Source organism: Oncorhynchus mykiss, chromosome 9, assembly GCF_013265735.2.
Source record: "Oncorhynchus mykiss isolate Arlee chromosome 9, USDA_OmykA_1.1, whole genome shotgun sequence".
NCBI classification, from domain to species: domain Eukaryota; kingdom Metazoa; phylum Chordata; class Actinopteri; order Salmoniformes; family Salmonidae; genus Oncorhynchus; species Oncorhynchus mykiss.
This window is the reverse complement of record NC_048573.1, coordinates 72,885,101-72,901,332: the sequence shown is the minus strand read 5'-3', so window position 1 is coordinate 72,901,332 and position 16,232 is coordinate 72,885,101. Positions and strand designations below refer to the sequence as shown.

The 16,232-nt window shown below is 41.6% G+C and overlaps 1 protein-coding gene across 1 annotated transcript in view; it reads right to left on the bottom strand.

The window, feature by feature from the left end:
- rerea (arginine-glutamic acid dipeptide (RE) repeats a) overlaps window positions 1–16,232 on the bottom strand; it is a 310,643-nt gene that overhangs the window by 125,439 nt on the left and 168,972 nt on the right. The window contains 1 exon segment of the mRNA XM_036988973.1: window positions 15,561–15,657. Coding sequence (XP_036844868.1) covers window positions 15,561–15,657 — 97 coding nt within the window.

Genomic DNA, 16,232 nt, shown 5'->3' with positions numbered 1-16,232 from the left:
GAGAGAGAAAGAGAGAGAGAGCTGCTACACTGTTTCACAGATGGTTTGCGTTAAAGGGGGTAGTGTGAGTGAGTGTGTGTGTGTGTGTGTGTGTGTGTGTGTGTGTGTGGAGCAGAGGGGGAGAGAATCACATGAGCATGGAGAAAGGGAAGACTATCTGGTTTCATATGGAGACAATCACCCTGCCTGTCCTCCTTTCCTTGGTATCGACAGTTAGAGCGTAATGACTATCGCTTAGTGTGTTTGTGTGTGTGTGTGTGTGTGTGTGTTTGTACTACTGGGTTTCAAGTTAATTCGCCACTTGTACAGGATATAACCCGAGTAAAACAGTACAGTGAAATTCCTAAATGAGAGCTCTTTCCTAACGCTGCCGTCAGAGAGAATAAAAACCATAGCAACTACATGTTCAATATACAGGTCAGTACCATGTTCAATATACAGGTCAGTACCTTGTTCAATATACAGGTCAGTACCATGTTCAATATACAGGTCAGTACCATGTTCAATATGCAGGTCAGTACCATGTTCAATATACAGGTCAGTACCATGTTCAATATGCAGGTCAGTACCATGTTCAATATACAGGTCAGTACCATGTTCAATATACAGGTCAGTACCATGTTCAATATGCAGGTCAGTACCATGTTCAATATACAGGTCAGTACCATGTTCAATATACAGGTCAGTACCATGTTCAATATACAGGTCAGTACCATGTTCAATATACAGGTCAGTACCATGTTCAATATACAGGTCAGTACCATGTTCAATATACAGGTCAGTACCATGTTCAATATACAGATCAGTACCATGTTCAATATACAGGTCAGTACCATGTTCAATATGCAGGTCAGTACCATGTTCAATATGCAGGTCAGTACCATGTTCAATATGCAGGTCAGTACCATGTTCAATATACAGGTCAGTACCATGTTCAATATACAGGTCAGTACCAATATACAGGTCAGTACCATGTTCAATATACAGGTCAGTACCATGTTCAATATACAGGTCAGTACCAATATACAGGTCAGTACCAATATACAGGTCAATACCATGTTCAATATACAGGTCAGTACCATGTTCAATATACAGGTCAGTACCATGTTCAATATACAGGTCAGTACCATGTTCAATATACAGGTCAGTACCTTGTTCAATATACAGGTCAGTACCATGTTCAATATACAGGTCAGTACCTTGTTCAATATACAGGTCAGTACCATGTTCAATATACAGGTCAGTACCAATATACAGGTCAGTACCAATATACAGGTCAGTACCATGTTCAATATACAGGTCAGTACCATGTTCAATATACAGGTCAGTACCATGTTCAATATACAGGTCAGTACCAATATACAGGTCAGTACCAATATACAGGTCAGTACCATGTTCAATATGCAGGTCAGTACCATGTTCAATATACAGGTCAGTACCATGTTCAATATACAGGTCAGTACCAATATACAGGTCAGTACCAATATACAGGTCAGTACCATGTTCAATATACAGGTCAGTACCATGTTCAATATACAGGTCAGTACCATGTTCAATATACAGGTCAGTACCATGTTCAATATACAGGTCAGTACCATGTTCAATATACAGGTCAGTACCATGTTCAATATACAGGTCAGTACCATGTTCAATATACAGGTCAGTACCATGTTCAATATACAGGTCAGTACCATGTTCAATATGCAGGTCAGTACCTTGTTCAATATGCAGGTCAGTACCATGTTCAATATACAGGTCAGTACCATGTTCAATATACAGGTCAGTACCTTGTTCAATATACAGGTCAGTACCATGTTCAATATACAGGTCAGTACCAATATACAGGTCAGTACCAATATACAGGTCAGTACCATGTTCAATATACAGGTCAGTACCATGTTCAATATACAGGTCAGTACCATGTTCAATATACAGGTCAGTACCAATATACAGGTCAGTACCAATATACAGGTCAGTACCATGTTCAATATGCAGGTCAGTACCATGTTCAATATACAGGTCAGTACCATGTTCAATATACAGGTCAGTACCAATATACAGGTCAGTACCAATATACAGGTCAGTACCATGTTCAATATACAGGTCAGTACCATGTTCAATATACAGGTCAGTACCATGTTCAATATACAGGTCAGTACCATGTTCAATATACAGGTCAGTACCATGTTCAATATACAGGTCAGTACCATGTTCAATATACAGGTCAGTACCATGTTCAATATACAGGTCAGTACCATGTTCAATATACAGGTCAGTACCATGTTCAATATGCAGGTCAGTACCTTGTTCAATATGCAGGTCAGTACCATGTTCAATATACAGGTCAGTACCATGTTCAATATGCAGGTCAGTACCATGTTCAATATACAGGTCAGTACCATGTTCAATATACAGGTCAGTACCTTGTTCAATATACAGGTCAGTACCATGTTCAATATACAGGTCAGTACCATGTTCAATATGCAGGTCAGTACCATGTTCAATATACAGGTCAGTACCATGTTCAATATACAGGTCAGTACCATGTTCAATATACAGGTCAGTACCATGTTCAATATACAGGTCAGTACCTTGTTCAATATACAGGTCAGTACCATGTTCAATATACAGGTCAGTACCATGTTCAATATACAGGTCAGTACCATGTTCAATATACAGGTCAGTACCATGTTCAATATACAGGTCAGTACCATGTTCAATATACAGGTCAGTACCATGTTCAATATACAGGTCAGTACCATGTTCAATATACAGGTCAGTATCATGTTCAATATACAGGTCAGTACCATGTTCAATATACAGGTCAGTACCATGTTCAATATACAGGTCAGTATCATGTTCAATATGCAGGTCAGTACCATGTTCAATATACAGGTCAGTACCATGTTCAATATACAGGTCAGTACCATGTTCAATATGCAGGTCAGTACCATGTTCAATATACAGGTCAGTACCATGTTCAATATACAGGTCAGTATCATGTTCAATATGCAGGTCAGTACCAATATACAGGTCAGTACCAATATACAGGTCAGTACCATGTTCAATATGCAGGTCAGTACCAATATACAGGTCAGTACCAATATACAGGTCAGTACCATGTTCAATATACAGGTCAGTACCATGTTCAATATACAGGTCAGTACCATGTTCAATATGCAGGTCAGTACCATGTTCAATATACAGGTCAGTACCATGTTCAATATACAGGTCAGTACCATGTTCAATATGCAGGTCAGTACCATGTTCAATATGCAGGTCAGTACCATGTTCAATATACAGGTCAGTACCATGTTCAATATACAGGTCAGTACCATGTTCAATATACAGGTCAGTATCATGTTCAATATACAGGTCAGTACCATGTTCAATATACAGGTCAGTACCATGTTCAATATACAGGTCAGTATCATGTTCAATATGCAGGTCAGTACCATGTTCAATATACAGGTCAGTACCATGTTCAATATACAGGTCAGTACCATGTTCAATATGCAGGTCAGTACCATGTTCAATATACAGGTCAGTACCATGTTCAATATACAGGTCAGTATCATGTTCAATATGCAGGTCAGTACCAATATACAGGTCAGTACCAATATACAGGTCAGTACCATGTTCAATATGCAGGTCAGTACCAATATACAGGTCAGTACCAATATACAGGTCAGTACCATGTTCAATATACAGGTCAGTACCATGTTCAATATACAGGTCAGTACCATGTTCAATATGCAGGTCAGTACCATGTTCAATATACAGGTCAGTACCATGTTCAATATACAGGTCAGTACCATGTTCAATATACAGGTCAGTACCTTGTTCAATATACAGGTCAGTACCAATATACAGGTCAGTACCATGTTCAATATGCAGGTCAGTACCATGTTCAATATGCAGGTCAGTACCATGTTCAATATACAGGTCAGTACCATGTTCATTATACAGGTCAGTACCATGTTCAATATACAGGTCAGTACCATGTTCAATATGCAGGTCAGTACCATGTTCAATATACAGGTCAGTACCATGTTCAATATGCAGGTCAGTACCATGTTCAATATACAGGTCAGTACCATGTTCAATATGCAGGTCAGTACCATGTTCAATATACAGGTCAGTACCATGTTCAATATACAGGTCAGTACCATGTTCAATATACAGGTCAGTACCATGTTCAATATACAGGTCAGTACCATGTTCAATATACAGGTCAGTACCATGTTCAATATACAGGTCAGTACCATGTTCAATATACAGGTCAGTACCATGTTCAATATACAGGTCAGTACCATGTTCAATATACAGGTCAGTACCATGTTCAATATACAGGTCAGTACCATGTTCAATATACAGGTCAGTACCATGTTCAATATACAGGTCAGTACCTTGTTCAATATACAGGTCAGTACCATGTTCAATATACAGGTCAGTACCATGTTCAATATACAGGTCAGTACCTTGTTCAATATACAGGTCAGTACCATGTTCAATATACAGGTCAGTACCAATATACAGGTCAGTACCATGTTCAATATACAGGTCAGTACCATGTTCAATATACAGGTCAGTACCAATATACAGGTCAGTACCATGTTCAATATACAGGTCAGTACCATGTTCAATATGCAGGTCAGTACCATGTTCAATATACAGGTCAGTACCATGTTCAATATACAGGTCAGTACCATGTTCAATATGCAGGTCAGTACCATGTTCATTATACAGGTCAGTACCAATATACAGGTCAGTACCATGTGCAATATACAGGTCAGTACCATGTTCAATATGCAGGTCAGTACCTTGTTCAATATACAGGTCAGTACCATGTTCAATATACAGGTCAGTACCATGTTCAATATACAGGTCAGTACCAATATACAGGTCAGTACCAATATACAGGTCAGTACCAATATACAGGTCAGTACCATGTTCAATATACAGGTCAGTACCAATATACAGGTCAGTACCATGTTCAATATACAGGTCAGTACCAATATACAGGTCAGTACCATGTTCAATATACAGGTCAGTACCAATATACAGGTCAGTACCATGTTCAATATGCAGGTCAGTACCTTGTTCAATATACAGGTCAGTACCTTGTTCAATATACAGGTCAGTACCATGTTCAATATACAGGTCAGTACCATGTTCAATATACAGGTCAGTACCATGTTCAATATACAGGTCAGTACCATGTTCAATATACAGGTCAGTACCAATATACAGGTCAGTACCATGTTCAATATACAGGTCAGTACCAATATACAGGTCAGTACCATGTTCAATATACAGGTCAGTACCATGTTCAATATACAGGTCAGTACCATGTTCAATATACAGGTCAGTACCATGTTCAATATACAGGTCAGTACCATGTTCAATATACAGGTCAGTACCATGTTCAATATACAGGTCAGTACCAATATACAGGTCAGTACCATGTTCAATATACAGGTCAGTACCATGTTCATTATACAGGTCAGTACCATGTTCAATATACAGGTCAGTACCATGTTCAATATACAGGTCAGTACCATGTTCAATATACAGGTCAGTACCATGTTCAATATACAGGTCAGTACCATGTTCAATATGCAGGTCAGTACCATGTTCAATATGCAGGTCAGTACCATGTTCATTATACAGGTCAGTACCATGTTCAATATGCAGGTCAGTACCATGTTCAATATACAGGTCAGTACCATGTTCAATATGCAGGTCAGTACCATGTTCAATATGCAGGTCAGTACCATGTTCAATATACAGGTCAGTACCATGTTCAATATACAGGTCAGTACCATGTTCAATATACAGGTCAGTACCATGTTCAATATGCAGGTCAGTACCATGTTCAATATACAGGTCAGTACCATGTTCAATATACAGGTCAGTACCATGTTCAATATACAGGTCAGTACCAATATACAGGTCAGTACCATGTTCAATATACAGGTCAGTACCAATATATAGGTCAGTACCAATATACAGGTCAGTACCATGTTCAATATACAGGTCAGTACCAATATACAGGTCAGTACCAATATACAGGTCAGTACCATGTTCAATATACAGGTCAGTACCAATATACAGGTCAGTACCAATATGCAGGTCAGTACCATGTTCAATATACAGGTCAGTACCAATATACAGGTCAGTACCAATATACAGGTCAGTACCATGTTCAATATACAGGTCAGTACCTTGTTCAATATACAGGTCAGTACCATGTTCAATATACAGGTCAGTACCATGTTCAATATGCAGGTCAGTACCATGTTCAATATACAGGTCAGTACCATGTTCAATATACAGGTCAGTACCATGTTCAATATACAGGTCAGTACCATGTTCAATATGCAGGTCAGTACCATGTTCAATATACAGGTCAGTACCTTGTTCAATATACAGGTCAGTACCATGTTCATTATACAGGTCAGTACCAATATACAGTTCAGTACCTTGTTCAATATACAGGTCAGTACCTTGTTCAATATACAGGTCAGTACCATGTTCAATATACAGGTCAGTACCAATATACAGGTCAGTACCATGTTCAATATACAGGTCAGTACCAATATACAGTTCAGTACCTTGTTCAATATACAGGTCAGTACCTTGTTCAATATACAGGTCAGTACCATGTTCAATATACAGGTCAGTACCTTGTTCAATATACAGGTCAGTACCTTGTTCAATATACAGGTCAGTACCAGCTGTGGTGGTCATGAAATTTCATCAGCTGGTGACAGTAAAGCAAATAACTGTCAGTCTCATGGTAATTGACCATGAATTAACATAATCACGTTTAGCATCTCCTACCTTCCACACAGAGCCACACACTGACGCAGACCTTTGGAACATCAACATTTAAAAAAAAGTCTAATAAATAAATAAAAGTCTAATAAATCCATTTAATAATAGAGCCAACACCTTCACAATAAATCCATGTAATATAGTCTTATACCTTCACAATAAATCCATGTAATATAGTCTTATACCTTCACAATAAATCCATGTAATATAGTCTTATACCTTCACAATGAATCCATTATTTATTTTAGACAGGTCGAAGGAAACAGGATATGAAGAAAATGTATTCTATTTCAGAAGAACAGAATAACATACTCTTGAGTTGTCTTTATGTTCGGTCCTGATCTGGCTGGTGGTACACTAGTTCATTTAGCAGACAAGATTTGCTTAGAATTCCGTGGCATTATTCTATAGTATGAAGAATACAATTGAACCAAGCTGAATAAAATAGAAAGGATATTTTCTCCAAACGATTTGAGGGAGTGCGAACTATTTGAGGGAGTGCGAACATGCGGCTATTCTGTGTGGAGGTTAACAAAGAAACAGGCCCTCCTATCGACTTAATTTAGACTTATTAATAATATAACTTTAGTTGTGATAAAAATGTTGGGCTATTGTTTTGATTTTTAACACATTCTAAGGCTGCATGATGCCAATCTAATGATGAGTTGAAAAAAAGTCATATGAAAGGTATGAGCTCTGCTTTGTTTCTTGTGCAGGCTGTACACACTTCATCAGTCTCTCATTCACCATTTGAGAAGAACTTGATAATGCCTCAAATTTTCCGACTGCATCCCCTTTGTGTGGCCATGACCCCCCTAAAAACATCCATGCCTTTTGTGGCCGGTTGTACCATTGGGCTGAATATAATCATTATAATTCCCTTCTCTCCGCTGCGTGCCGAAGCACGTCTCACTCAAAAAAGGCTCTCAGTCACACGATTGGGTATTTCTCGCAGGCTACAAGTGAAGACAGACACATCTGTCACACGATTGGGTATTTCTCGCAGGCTACAAGTGAAGACAGACACATCTGTCACACGATTGGGTATTTCTCGCAGGCTACAAGTGAAGACAGACACATCTGGGACCCCTACTGCGTACGTCCGTATCCAATTCTGAGACGCATATTGAAGATATTGGTAGAACTGTCCACATTTACTTTTCGTCAGCCGACAAGATGAGTAGTAGGACTAACGAACAGCAAAAGCACTAGCCTATGCCAATCAACTATCCCCCGTAGTATAAAAGTTGACCTCTTCTATTCTGTGCAAGAAATAAATGTTCCTAACATAGTCCGGGACAGTTGTGGGATGCGATAGATCCTAAATTAATAATAATAAATATATATATATATATATATATATATATATATATATACACACACAAGCATTAAAAAATGAACTAAGAAATAAGGCTGATGCAACAGATGACAACGTTTAGCTTACAATGGTGATAAACTATTAGACTATTTCTTCACATTATAAGCAGAGCAATGCGCACATGGCAGTAGGCAATCAGCACGAATGTTCCATTAGCAGGAAAACACCATTATTCAAAATGACCACAAATGTAATTAATGCTTTTATTATAAAGTTGCATTTTTATGGGGAAAATGATCTTCCGCAAACGTGAAACTCACACGCTGCTTATGTATGCCAGTAAACAGATTAATGTGCTTCATTTTAAGAAATGATATGGCCACTTTAGTTGTAATACAAACCTTATTAAAACATATAGGCCTATGGGCAAGGCAACATGAGGTGTGAGACTATGCTTTGAACACATCCCCCCCCCCCCAAAAAGCTTGAGCTGTTTGGCTTAAGCTAGGAATCATTCACACGCGATCATTTATCAAGTGATAGGCTAATATTGTCACCCGTCAGACTATTCCTGATTTAATCTGGTCTTCATGCACCTGTATCTAAACAGGGGCAGCGGGAAAAAATACATGTCATCTATGCACTTAAATAGTGAATGGAGGACGCTTTTCCCCCTGGTTTATGTTCATGGCAGCCAGGTAGGATATACTCCTGTTGTAAAGAAAAGCAAAGTACTTAATATTAAGTTTGAGAAAGTTGAGAAATAAATACAGTTGGCCTACCCTATAGGAAGCTGATGGGAACCTCCTCTTTTTAACAGAGGCCATCACTCTGTTTTCTCAAACAATTGCATAGCCTATAGAAATGTTGCGTAACATGAGCATGAGCTCTCATGACATTTGCATTGATGTCAGAGTGAATAGAGGGACAACAGAGTGCTGAGTACCAGGCAGTTAAAACATTTGGTAGGCTAATAATGACCATCAGAGCTTGGAGAAGCCTAATTACCGTGACTAAACGGTCACATGGAATTGTGACCGTCATCATGACCACCAGTGTGGCGGTAATACGGTCACCGTAACAGCACTAGTGTCAGTACCTTATTCAATGTGTAGGGGTACTAGAGTGGTTGTCTATATAGTCGTGGCCAAAAGTTTTGAGAATGACACAGTTTGCAGCTTCAGTGTCTTTAGATATTTTTGTCAGATGTTACTATGGAATACTGAAGTATAATTACAAACATTTCATAAGTGTCAAAGGCTTTTATTGACAATAACATGAAGTTGATGCAAAGAGTCAATATTTGCAGTAGTAACATTTCTTTTTCAAGACCTCTGCAATCCGCCCTGGCATACTGTCAATTAACTTCTGGGCCACATCCTGAGTGATGGCAGCCCATTCTTGCATAATCAATGCTTGGAGTTTGTCTGAATTTGTTTGTCCACCTGCCTCTTGAGGATTGACCACAAGTTCTCAATGGGATTAAGGTCTGGGAAGTTTCCTGGCCATGGACCCAAAATATCGATGTTTTGTTCTCCGTGCAACTTAGTTATCACTTTTGCCTTATGGCAAGAATCATGCTGGAAAAGGCATTGTTTGTCACCAAACTGTTCCTGGATGGTTGGGAGAAGTTGCTCTCGGAGGATGTGTTGGTACCATTCTTTATTCATGGCTGTGTTCTTAGGCAAAATTGTGAGCGAGCCCCCTCCCTTGGCTGAAAAGCAACCCCACACATGAATGTCTCAGGATGCTTTACTGTTGGCATGACACAGGACTGATGGTAGCGCTCACCTTGTCTTCTCCGGACAAGCTTTTTTCCGGATGCCCCAAACAATCGGAAAGGGGATTCATCAGAGAAAATGACTTTACCCCAGTCCTCAGCAGTCCAATCCCTGTACCTTTTGCAGAATATCAGTCTGTCACTGATGTTTTTCCTGAAGAGAAGTGGCTTCTTTGCTGCCCTTCTTGACACCAGGCCATCCTCCAAAAGTCTTCGCCTCACTTTGTGTGCAGATGCACTCACACCTGCCTGCTACCATTCCTGAGCAAGCTCTGTACTGGTGGTGCCCCGATCCCGCAGCTGAATCAACTTTAGGAGACGGTCCTGGCGCTTGCTGGACTTTCTTGGGCGCCCTGAAGCCTTCTTCACAACAATTGAACCGCTCTCCTTGAAGTTCTTGATGATCCGATAAATGGTTGATTTATGTGCAATCTTACTGGCAGCAATATCCTTGCCTGTGAAGCCTTTTTTTGTGCAAAGCAATGATGACGGCACGTGTTTCCTTGCAGGTAACCATGGTTGACAGAGGAAGAACAATGATTCCAAGCACCACCCTCCTTGTGAAGCTTCCAGTCTGTTATTCGAACTCAATCAGCATGACAGAGTGTTCTCCAGCCTTGTCCTCGTCAACACTCACACCTGTGTTAACGAGAGAATCACTGACATGTCAGCTGGTCCTTTTGTGGCAGGGCTGAAATGCAGTGCAAATGTTTTTTGGGGGATTCAGTTCATTTGCATGGCGAAGAGGGACTTTGCAATTCATCTGATCACTCTTCATAACATTCTGGAGTATATGCAAATTGCCATCATACAAACTGAGGCAGCAGAAATTAATATTTCAAAACTTTTGGCCACGACTGTACAGGTCAGTACCAGTACCTTATTCAATGTGCAGGGGTACTGGAGTGGTTGTATATGCAGGTCAGTACCAGTACCTTATTCAATGTGCAGGGGTACTGGAGTGGTTGTATATGCAGGTCAGTACCAGTACCTTATTCAATGTCCAGGGGTACTGGAGTGGTTGTATATGCAGGTCAGTACCAGTACCTTATTCAATGTGCAGGGGTACTGGAGTGGTTGTATATACAGGTCAGTACCAGTACCTTACTCAATGTGCAGGGTACTGGAGTGGTTGTATATACAGGTCAGTACCAGTACCTTATTCAATGTCCAGGGGTATTGGAGTGGTACATAAGTCACAGGGCTGAAAAGTGACTGGTAGCAGGAATATATAAATACAAATGGTAATATATACAGTGCCTTCATAAAGTATTCATACCCCTTGACTTAACCACATAATGTTGTGTTAAAGCCTTAATTCAAAATCAATGACAGGTTTTTTTCCCCCCCAAGAGCACAGTGGTCTCCATTAGGAAATGGGAAAAAAATATGGAACTACCCAGACTCTGCCTAGAGTTGACCGTCCAACCCAACTGAACAACCGGGCAAGAAGGAACTTGGTCAGCAAGACAGCCCAATGACCACTGACAGAACTAGAGTACCTTGGCTGAGATGGGAGAACCTGACAGAAGGACAACAGTCTCTACAGCACTTCATCAATCTGGGATTTATGGGAGACTGGCCAGACAGAAGCCACTCCTGAGAAAAAGACACGACAGCACGCCTGGAGTTTGCAAAAAAAGGCACACAAAAGACAGAATCACAAGGCAAAGGATTCTGTGGTCTGATGAGACAAAAAATGTAATTCTTTGGCCAGAATGTAGAGCGTTATGTCTGGAGAAAACCAGGCACAGCAATGAATAATCAATGGACATCAGCGTAATGAGTAAAACATCTAATCAATAATCATTCTAGCAGCAGCGTAGGTTGTGTCTGAGTGGGTAGAGACCTGTGGATGGGCATAGAGTCAGTATGGATAGTATGTGGGAGAGCAGTAGTTAGCCATTTAACAGTTTTATGGCCAGGGGATAGAAGCTGTTTAGAAGTCTGGTTGTCTGAGCCTTGATACACCGGTACTGCCTATCTCGGGTGGCTGGATTCTTTGGTATTTGTTTTGGGCATTTCTTAGACATTGCCTGGAATGTATGTCCTGGATGGCAGACAATTTTACCCCAGTGATGGATAGGGCCGTCCGCACCACCCTCTGTAAGGCCTTCCAGTCCTGGGCGGTGCAGTTGCCCATACCAGACGTTGATACAACCCCTCAAGATGCGTTCAATGGTGCAGCTGTAAAAGTTCCTGAGGTCTGAGGGGTCATGCCAAATCATTTCAGCCTCCTGAGGGAGAATAGGCGTTGGCGTTGCCTGATTCACAACCGTTCTGGTGTGAGAAGACCATGTAAAGTCCTCAGTGATTAGGAACTAGAAGCTCTTGACCTTTTCCACTGCGGCCCGTCGATGTAGATGGGGGTGTGCAACCCCCCCCCCCCCCCCTCACGTTTCCTGTAGTCCACGATCAGCTCCTTGGTCTTGCTGAGGTTGAGGGAGAGGTTGTTGTCCTGGCAACACACTGCCAGTTCTCTGAACTACCGTCCCTGTAGGCGGAGTTCATCGGAGTTGGTGATTACGCTTACCACCGTCGTGTCGTCAGCAAACTTGATGGAGTTGGAGTCATGCCTTTGGCCACACAGTCGTGGTTGAACAGGGAATACAGAAGGGGACTAAGGACACACCCCTGAGGGGCCCCAGTGTTAAGGATCAGCGTGGCGGACGTGTTCTTGCCTACTCTTACCAACTGGGATCGAACCGTCAGGAAGTCCAGGATCCAGTTGCAGAGTGAGGTGTTTAGTCTCAGGGTCCTGAGCTTGGTGACAAGCTTTGTGGGCACTATGGTATTGAACGCTGAGCTGTAGTCAATGAACATCATTCTCAAAAAGTTATTCCTCTTGTCAAGGTGGGAGAGGGCAGTGTGGAGTGCATTTGAGATTGCATCGTCTGTAAATCTGTTGGGGCGGTATGCAAATTGGAGTGGGTCTAGGATGTCTGGGATGGATGTGATGTGATCCATAACCGGCCTTTCAAAAACACTTCATAATTACAGATGTTAGTGCTACAATGCGGCAGTCATTGTGGCAGCCAGCCTTCGAGTTCTTGGGAAGACGAATGATGGTGGTCAGCTTGAGACATGTGGGGATCACAGACTGGGACAGTGAGAGGTTGAAAACCACTGTTAAGATGCCTGCCAGCTGGTCTGGCCCTGTGGCCTTGCGATTATTGACCAGATTAAAAGCCCTGTGTCGGCCTCAGAGTGAGAACACCCAGTCCTCTGGGACAGTGGGGGCCCTTGTGCAAGGCTCAGTGTTATTTTTGTTGAAGCGTGTAATCCATAATGGACTGTAGCCCTTGACACATGCGTCACAGCCAGTGTAACAGAATTCCACCTCATCCTTCTGCCTGTTTGATGGCTCTGCGGGGTTCGTAAGGGGACTTCTTGTGCGTGTTTGTGTCCTCGTCCGTAACCTCAGGGTCTTTTAGTTTAGCTCCAACCTCAGTGTTAATCCAGGACTTTTGATTGGGGAAGCAGCAAACCTTCTCTGTGGGGACAACGCCAGCGATGCATTTCCTGACGAAGCCCAAGACGGAGGTGGTTAGCTCGTCGATGCTATCGGCGGAAACACGAAACATATTCAAGTCAACGCTAGCAAAGCAGTCCTGCAACATAGCCTCTGATTCGGAGGATAATCTCTCTACAGAGGGCGTCAAGGGTTCTTTCTGTTTGTAAACAGGAAGCAGGAGTATAGAGCCATGATCTGATTTGGTAATGGGGTGATAATGGAGGGCCTTGTATGCGGGTTGAGTAACAGTGGTTTAGGACTTCATTGGCCCTAGTGGAGAAGGTTGATAAAAGTTGGGCACCATATGTCTTAGTGACGTGGAATTAAGAAAACCAGCCTTCGGGTGCATAGTTTCCTGCTTGTTTATGGCCTTGTACAATTTGTTAAGTGCCTGCTTGTTTATAGCCTTGTACAATTTGTTAAGTGCCTGCTTGTTTATAGCCTTGTACAATTTGTTAAGTGCCAGCTTGTTTATAGCCTTGTACAAGTTGTTAAGTGCCAGCTTTTTTATAGCCTTGTACAATTTGTTAAGTGCCAGCTTGTTTATAGCCTTGTACAATTTGTTAAGTGCCTGCTTGTTTATGGCCTTGTACAAGTTGTTAAGTGCCTGCTTGTTTATAGCCTTGTACAATTTGTTAAGTGCCAGCTTGTTTATAGCCTTGTACAATTTGTTAAGTGCCAGCTTGTTTATAGCCTTGTACAATTTGTTAAGTGCCAGCTTGTTTTTATTATCCTGGAGGTGGAATATACATAGAAGTCACGATAACAGATGAAAACTCTTTCGGGAGTTAGAAGGGTCGGCATTGGACCATCAGGTATTCCAAGATGGATGAACAATCGGTTGGGACTTCCACTGCGCTGTGTGAGGAGTTGTAGGGGAGGTTACAGCACGTTCTGTACTTCCTGTTGCAAGCAGACAGGTTTTCCTTTAATACTGGTCTGTCTGGTCTAGAATTATACACCTCGGTCTTTCATAGCTGTAGTCTACTGTCCAAGAGAAACTTTTCTGTTGGTATACAAGCGTTGCAAAAACATTGTCAGCTACTGATCTTCAACTTAACCCAAAGAGTCCCACCGCGACGCTGGCGCGTTTTGGACATTAAACACCTTTTAAAACATTGTGTGTTTGAGCTACAGACTTCGGTGGATTGGTCTTTTTCATTCTGCATCGGTTGGTCCGTGTGAGCGGTATTTGTGAGATAAGGGCGGATCCAGAAGGGGGTCCGGGGGCCAGGTCTTTTCCCAAAAATGTCTGTAGGGTTCGAATGGTTTGAGTTACAAACTATGAAAAGCTAAGACTCTGTCGAACACGCGCCGTTTTGCTCTGTGACCTCACAAAGCTACACAACAGTCGTTAGAAGGTAAAGGGTTCTAATACCTAGAAGATCGTAGGAAATCCCAGGTCAAAGTGTCTATAATGGGGCGGCAGGGTAGCCTAGTGGTTAGAGCGTTGGACTAGTAACCGGAAGGTTGCAAGTTCATATCCCCGAGCTGACAAGATACAAATCTGTCGTTCTGCCCCCGAACAGGCAGTTAACCCACTGTTCCTAGGCCGTCATTGAAAATAAGAATTTGTTCTTAACTGACTTGCCTAGTTAAATAAAGGTAAAGTAAGGGGTTCTTCTACATAGAAGATCAAATCCCAGGACATAGTGTCTATAATACTGTAAGGGGTTCTTCTACATAGAAGATCAAATCCCAGGACATAGTGTTTATAATACTGTAAGGGGTTCTTCCACATAGAAGATCATAGGAGGGCTGGACATTTCAGGACATAGTGTCTATATTATTGTAATTAACTCAGATGTTGTCACAAACTCCACACAGTGTTCTCTGACAACTTGAATATTCATTTCCCAATGAATTCTTATAAACACATTTTTTAAAATCAAAAACTAATGAATGCAACTATTTATGTCAAATAGTTGTGTGTCCGACTTGCAGCCTTGGTTGTCCTGAATAGAGCATGTTAAAACACTTCTTTATGAGGCTAAATATGAGGGCTGGCCATGCAGATAAATGACTGATAGGGTGAAGTACTTTCCCACTGTTAGCTTCGAGGTAGATATGCATATTTCCCTCCCTCCCTCCCTCGTATGTGGTCTCACCTGAGGGCAGCAGCATGGTATGTGTCCACATAGTCGGAGATGAAGAGTTCTCTGCTCTTGACCACGGGGTCTGTGATGACTAGGTCCCGGCCAGAATCTGGAGGACAGAAGAGAAGACACAGTGAACACACTGTATTTACACACGGTGACTAATTGCTGCAAGTAATCACACAGGATAGAAGGAGGAGCAGGCAGGTGTGTGCGCGTGTGTGTGTGTGTGTGTGTGTGTGTGTGTGTGTGTGTGTGTGTGTGTGTGTGTGTGTAAGAGAGAGAGAGACGGGGCCATTTGGTAGTTGGTGTTCATCACAGTGCAAGTTATTTGCACTTGATGGTCCAGACACTCGCTGTCTGGCCTAAAGGTGTGTGTTACCAAGGAAACCGAGCTAATACAACTGGTACGAAAAAAGTGTGTGAAAAAAAGCTGGCCTGAAATCTGCTGATCTGAGTGTTGTTACCTAGGGAACACAGCATGACTGGTTCAGTGTTTCGTTCTACATGTCTCGCATATCCTGTCCTTTACAGACAACTGGATATGTGTGTGTGTGTGTGAGAGAGAGAGAGAAAGAAATAGATTGAGTCTATGTATGGGGTGTATGAATGTATTGTGTTGTGTTAGTGTACATTTTTTATGTGTGTGTGTATTTTGTGTGTGTGTGTATTGTGTGTGTGTGT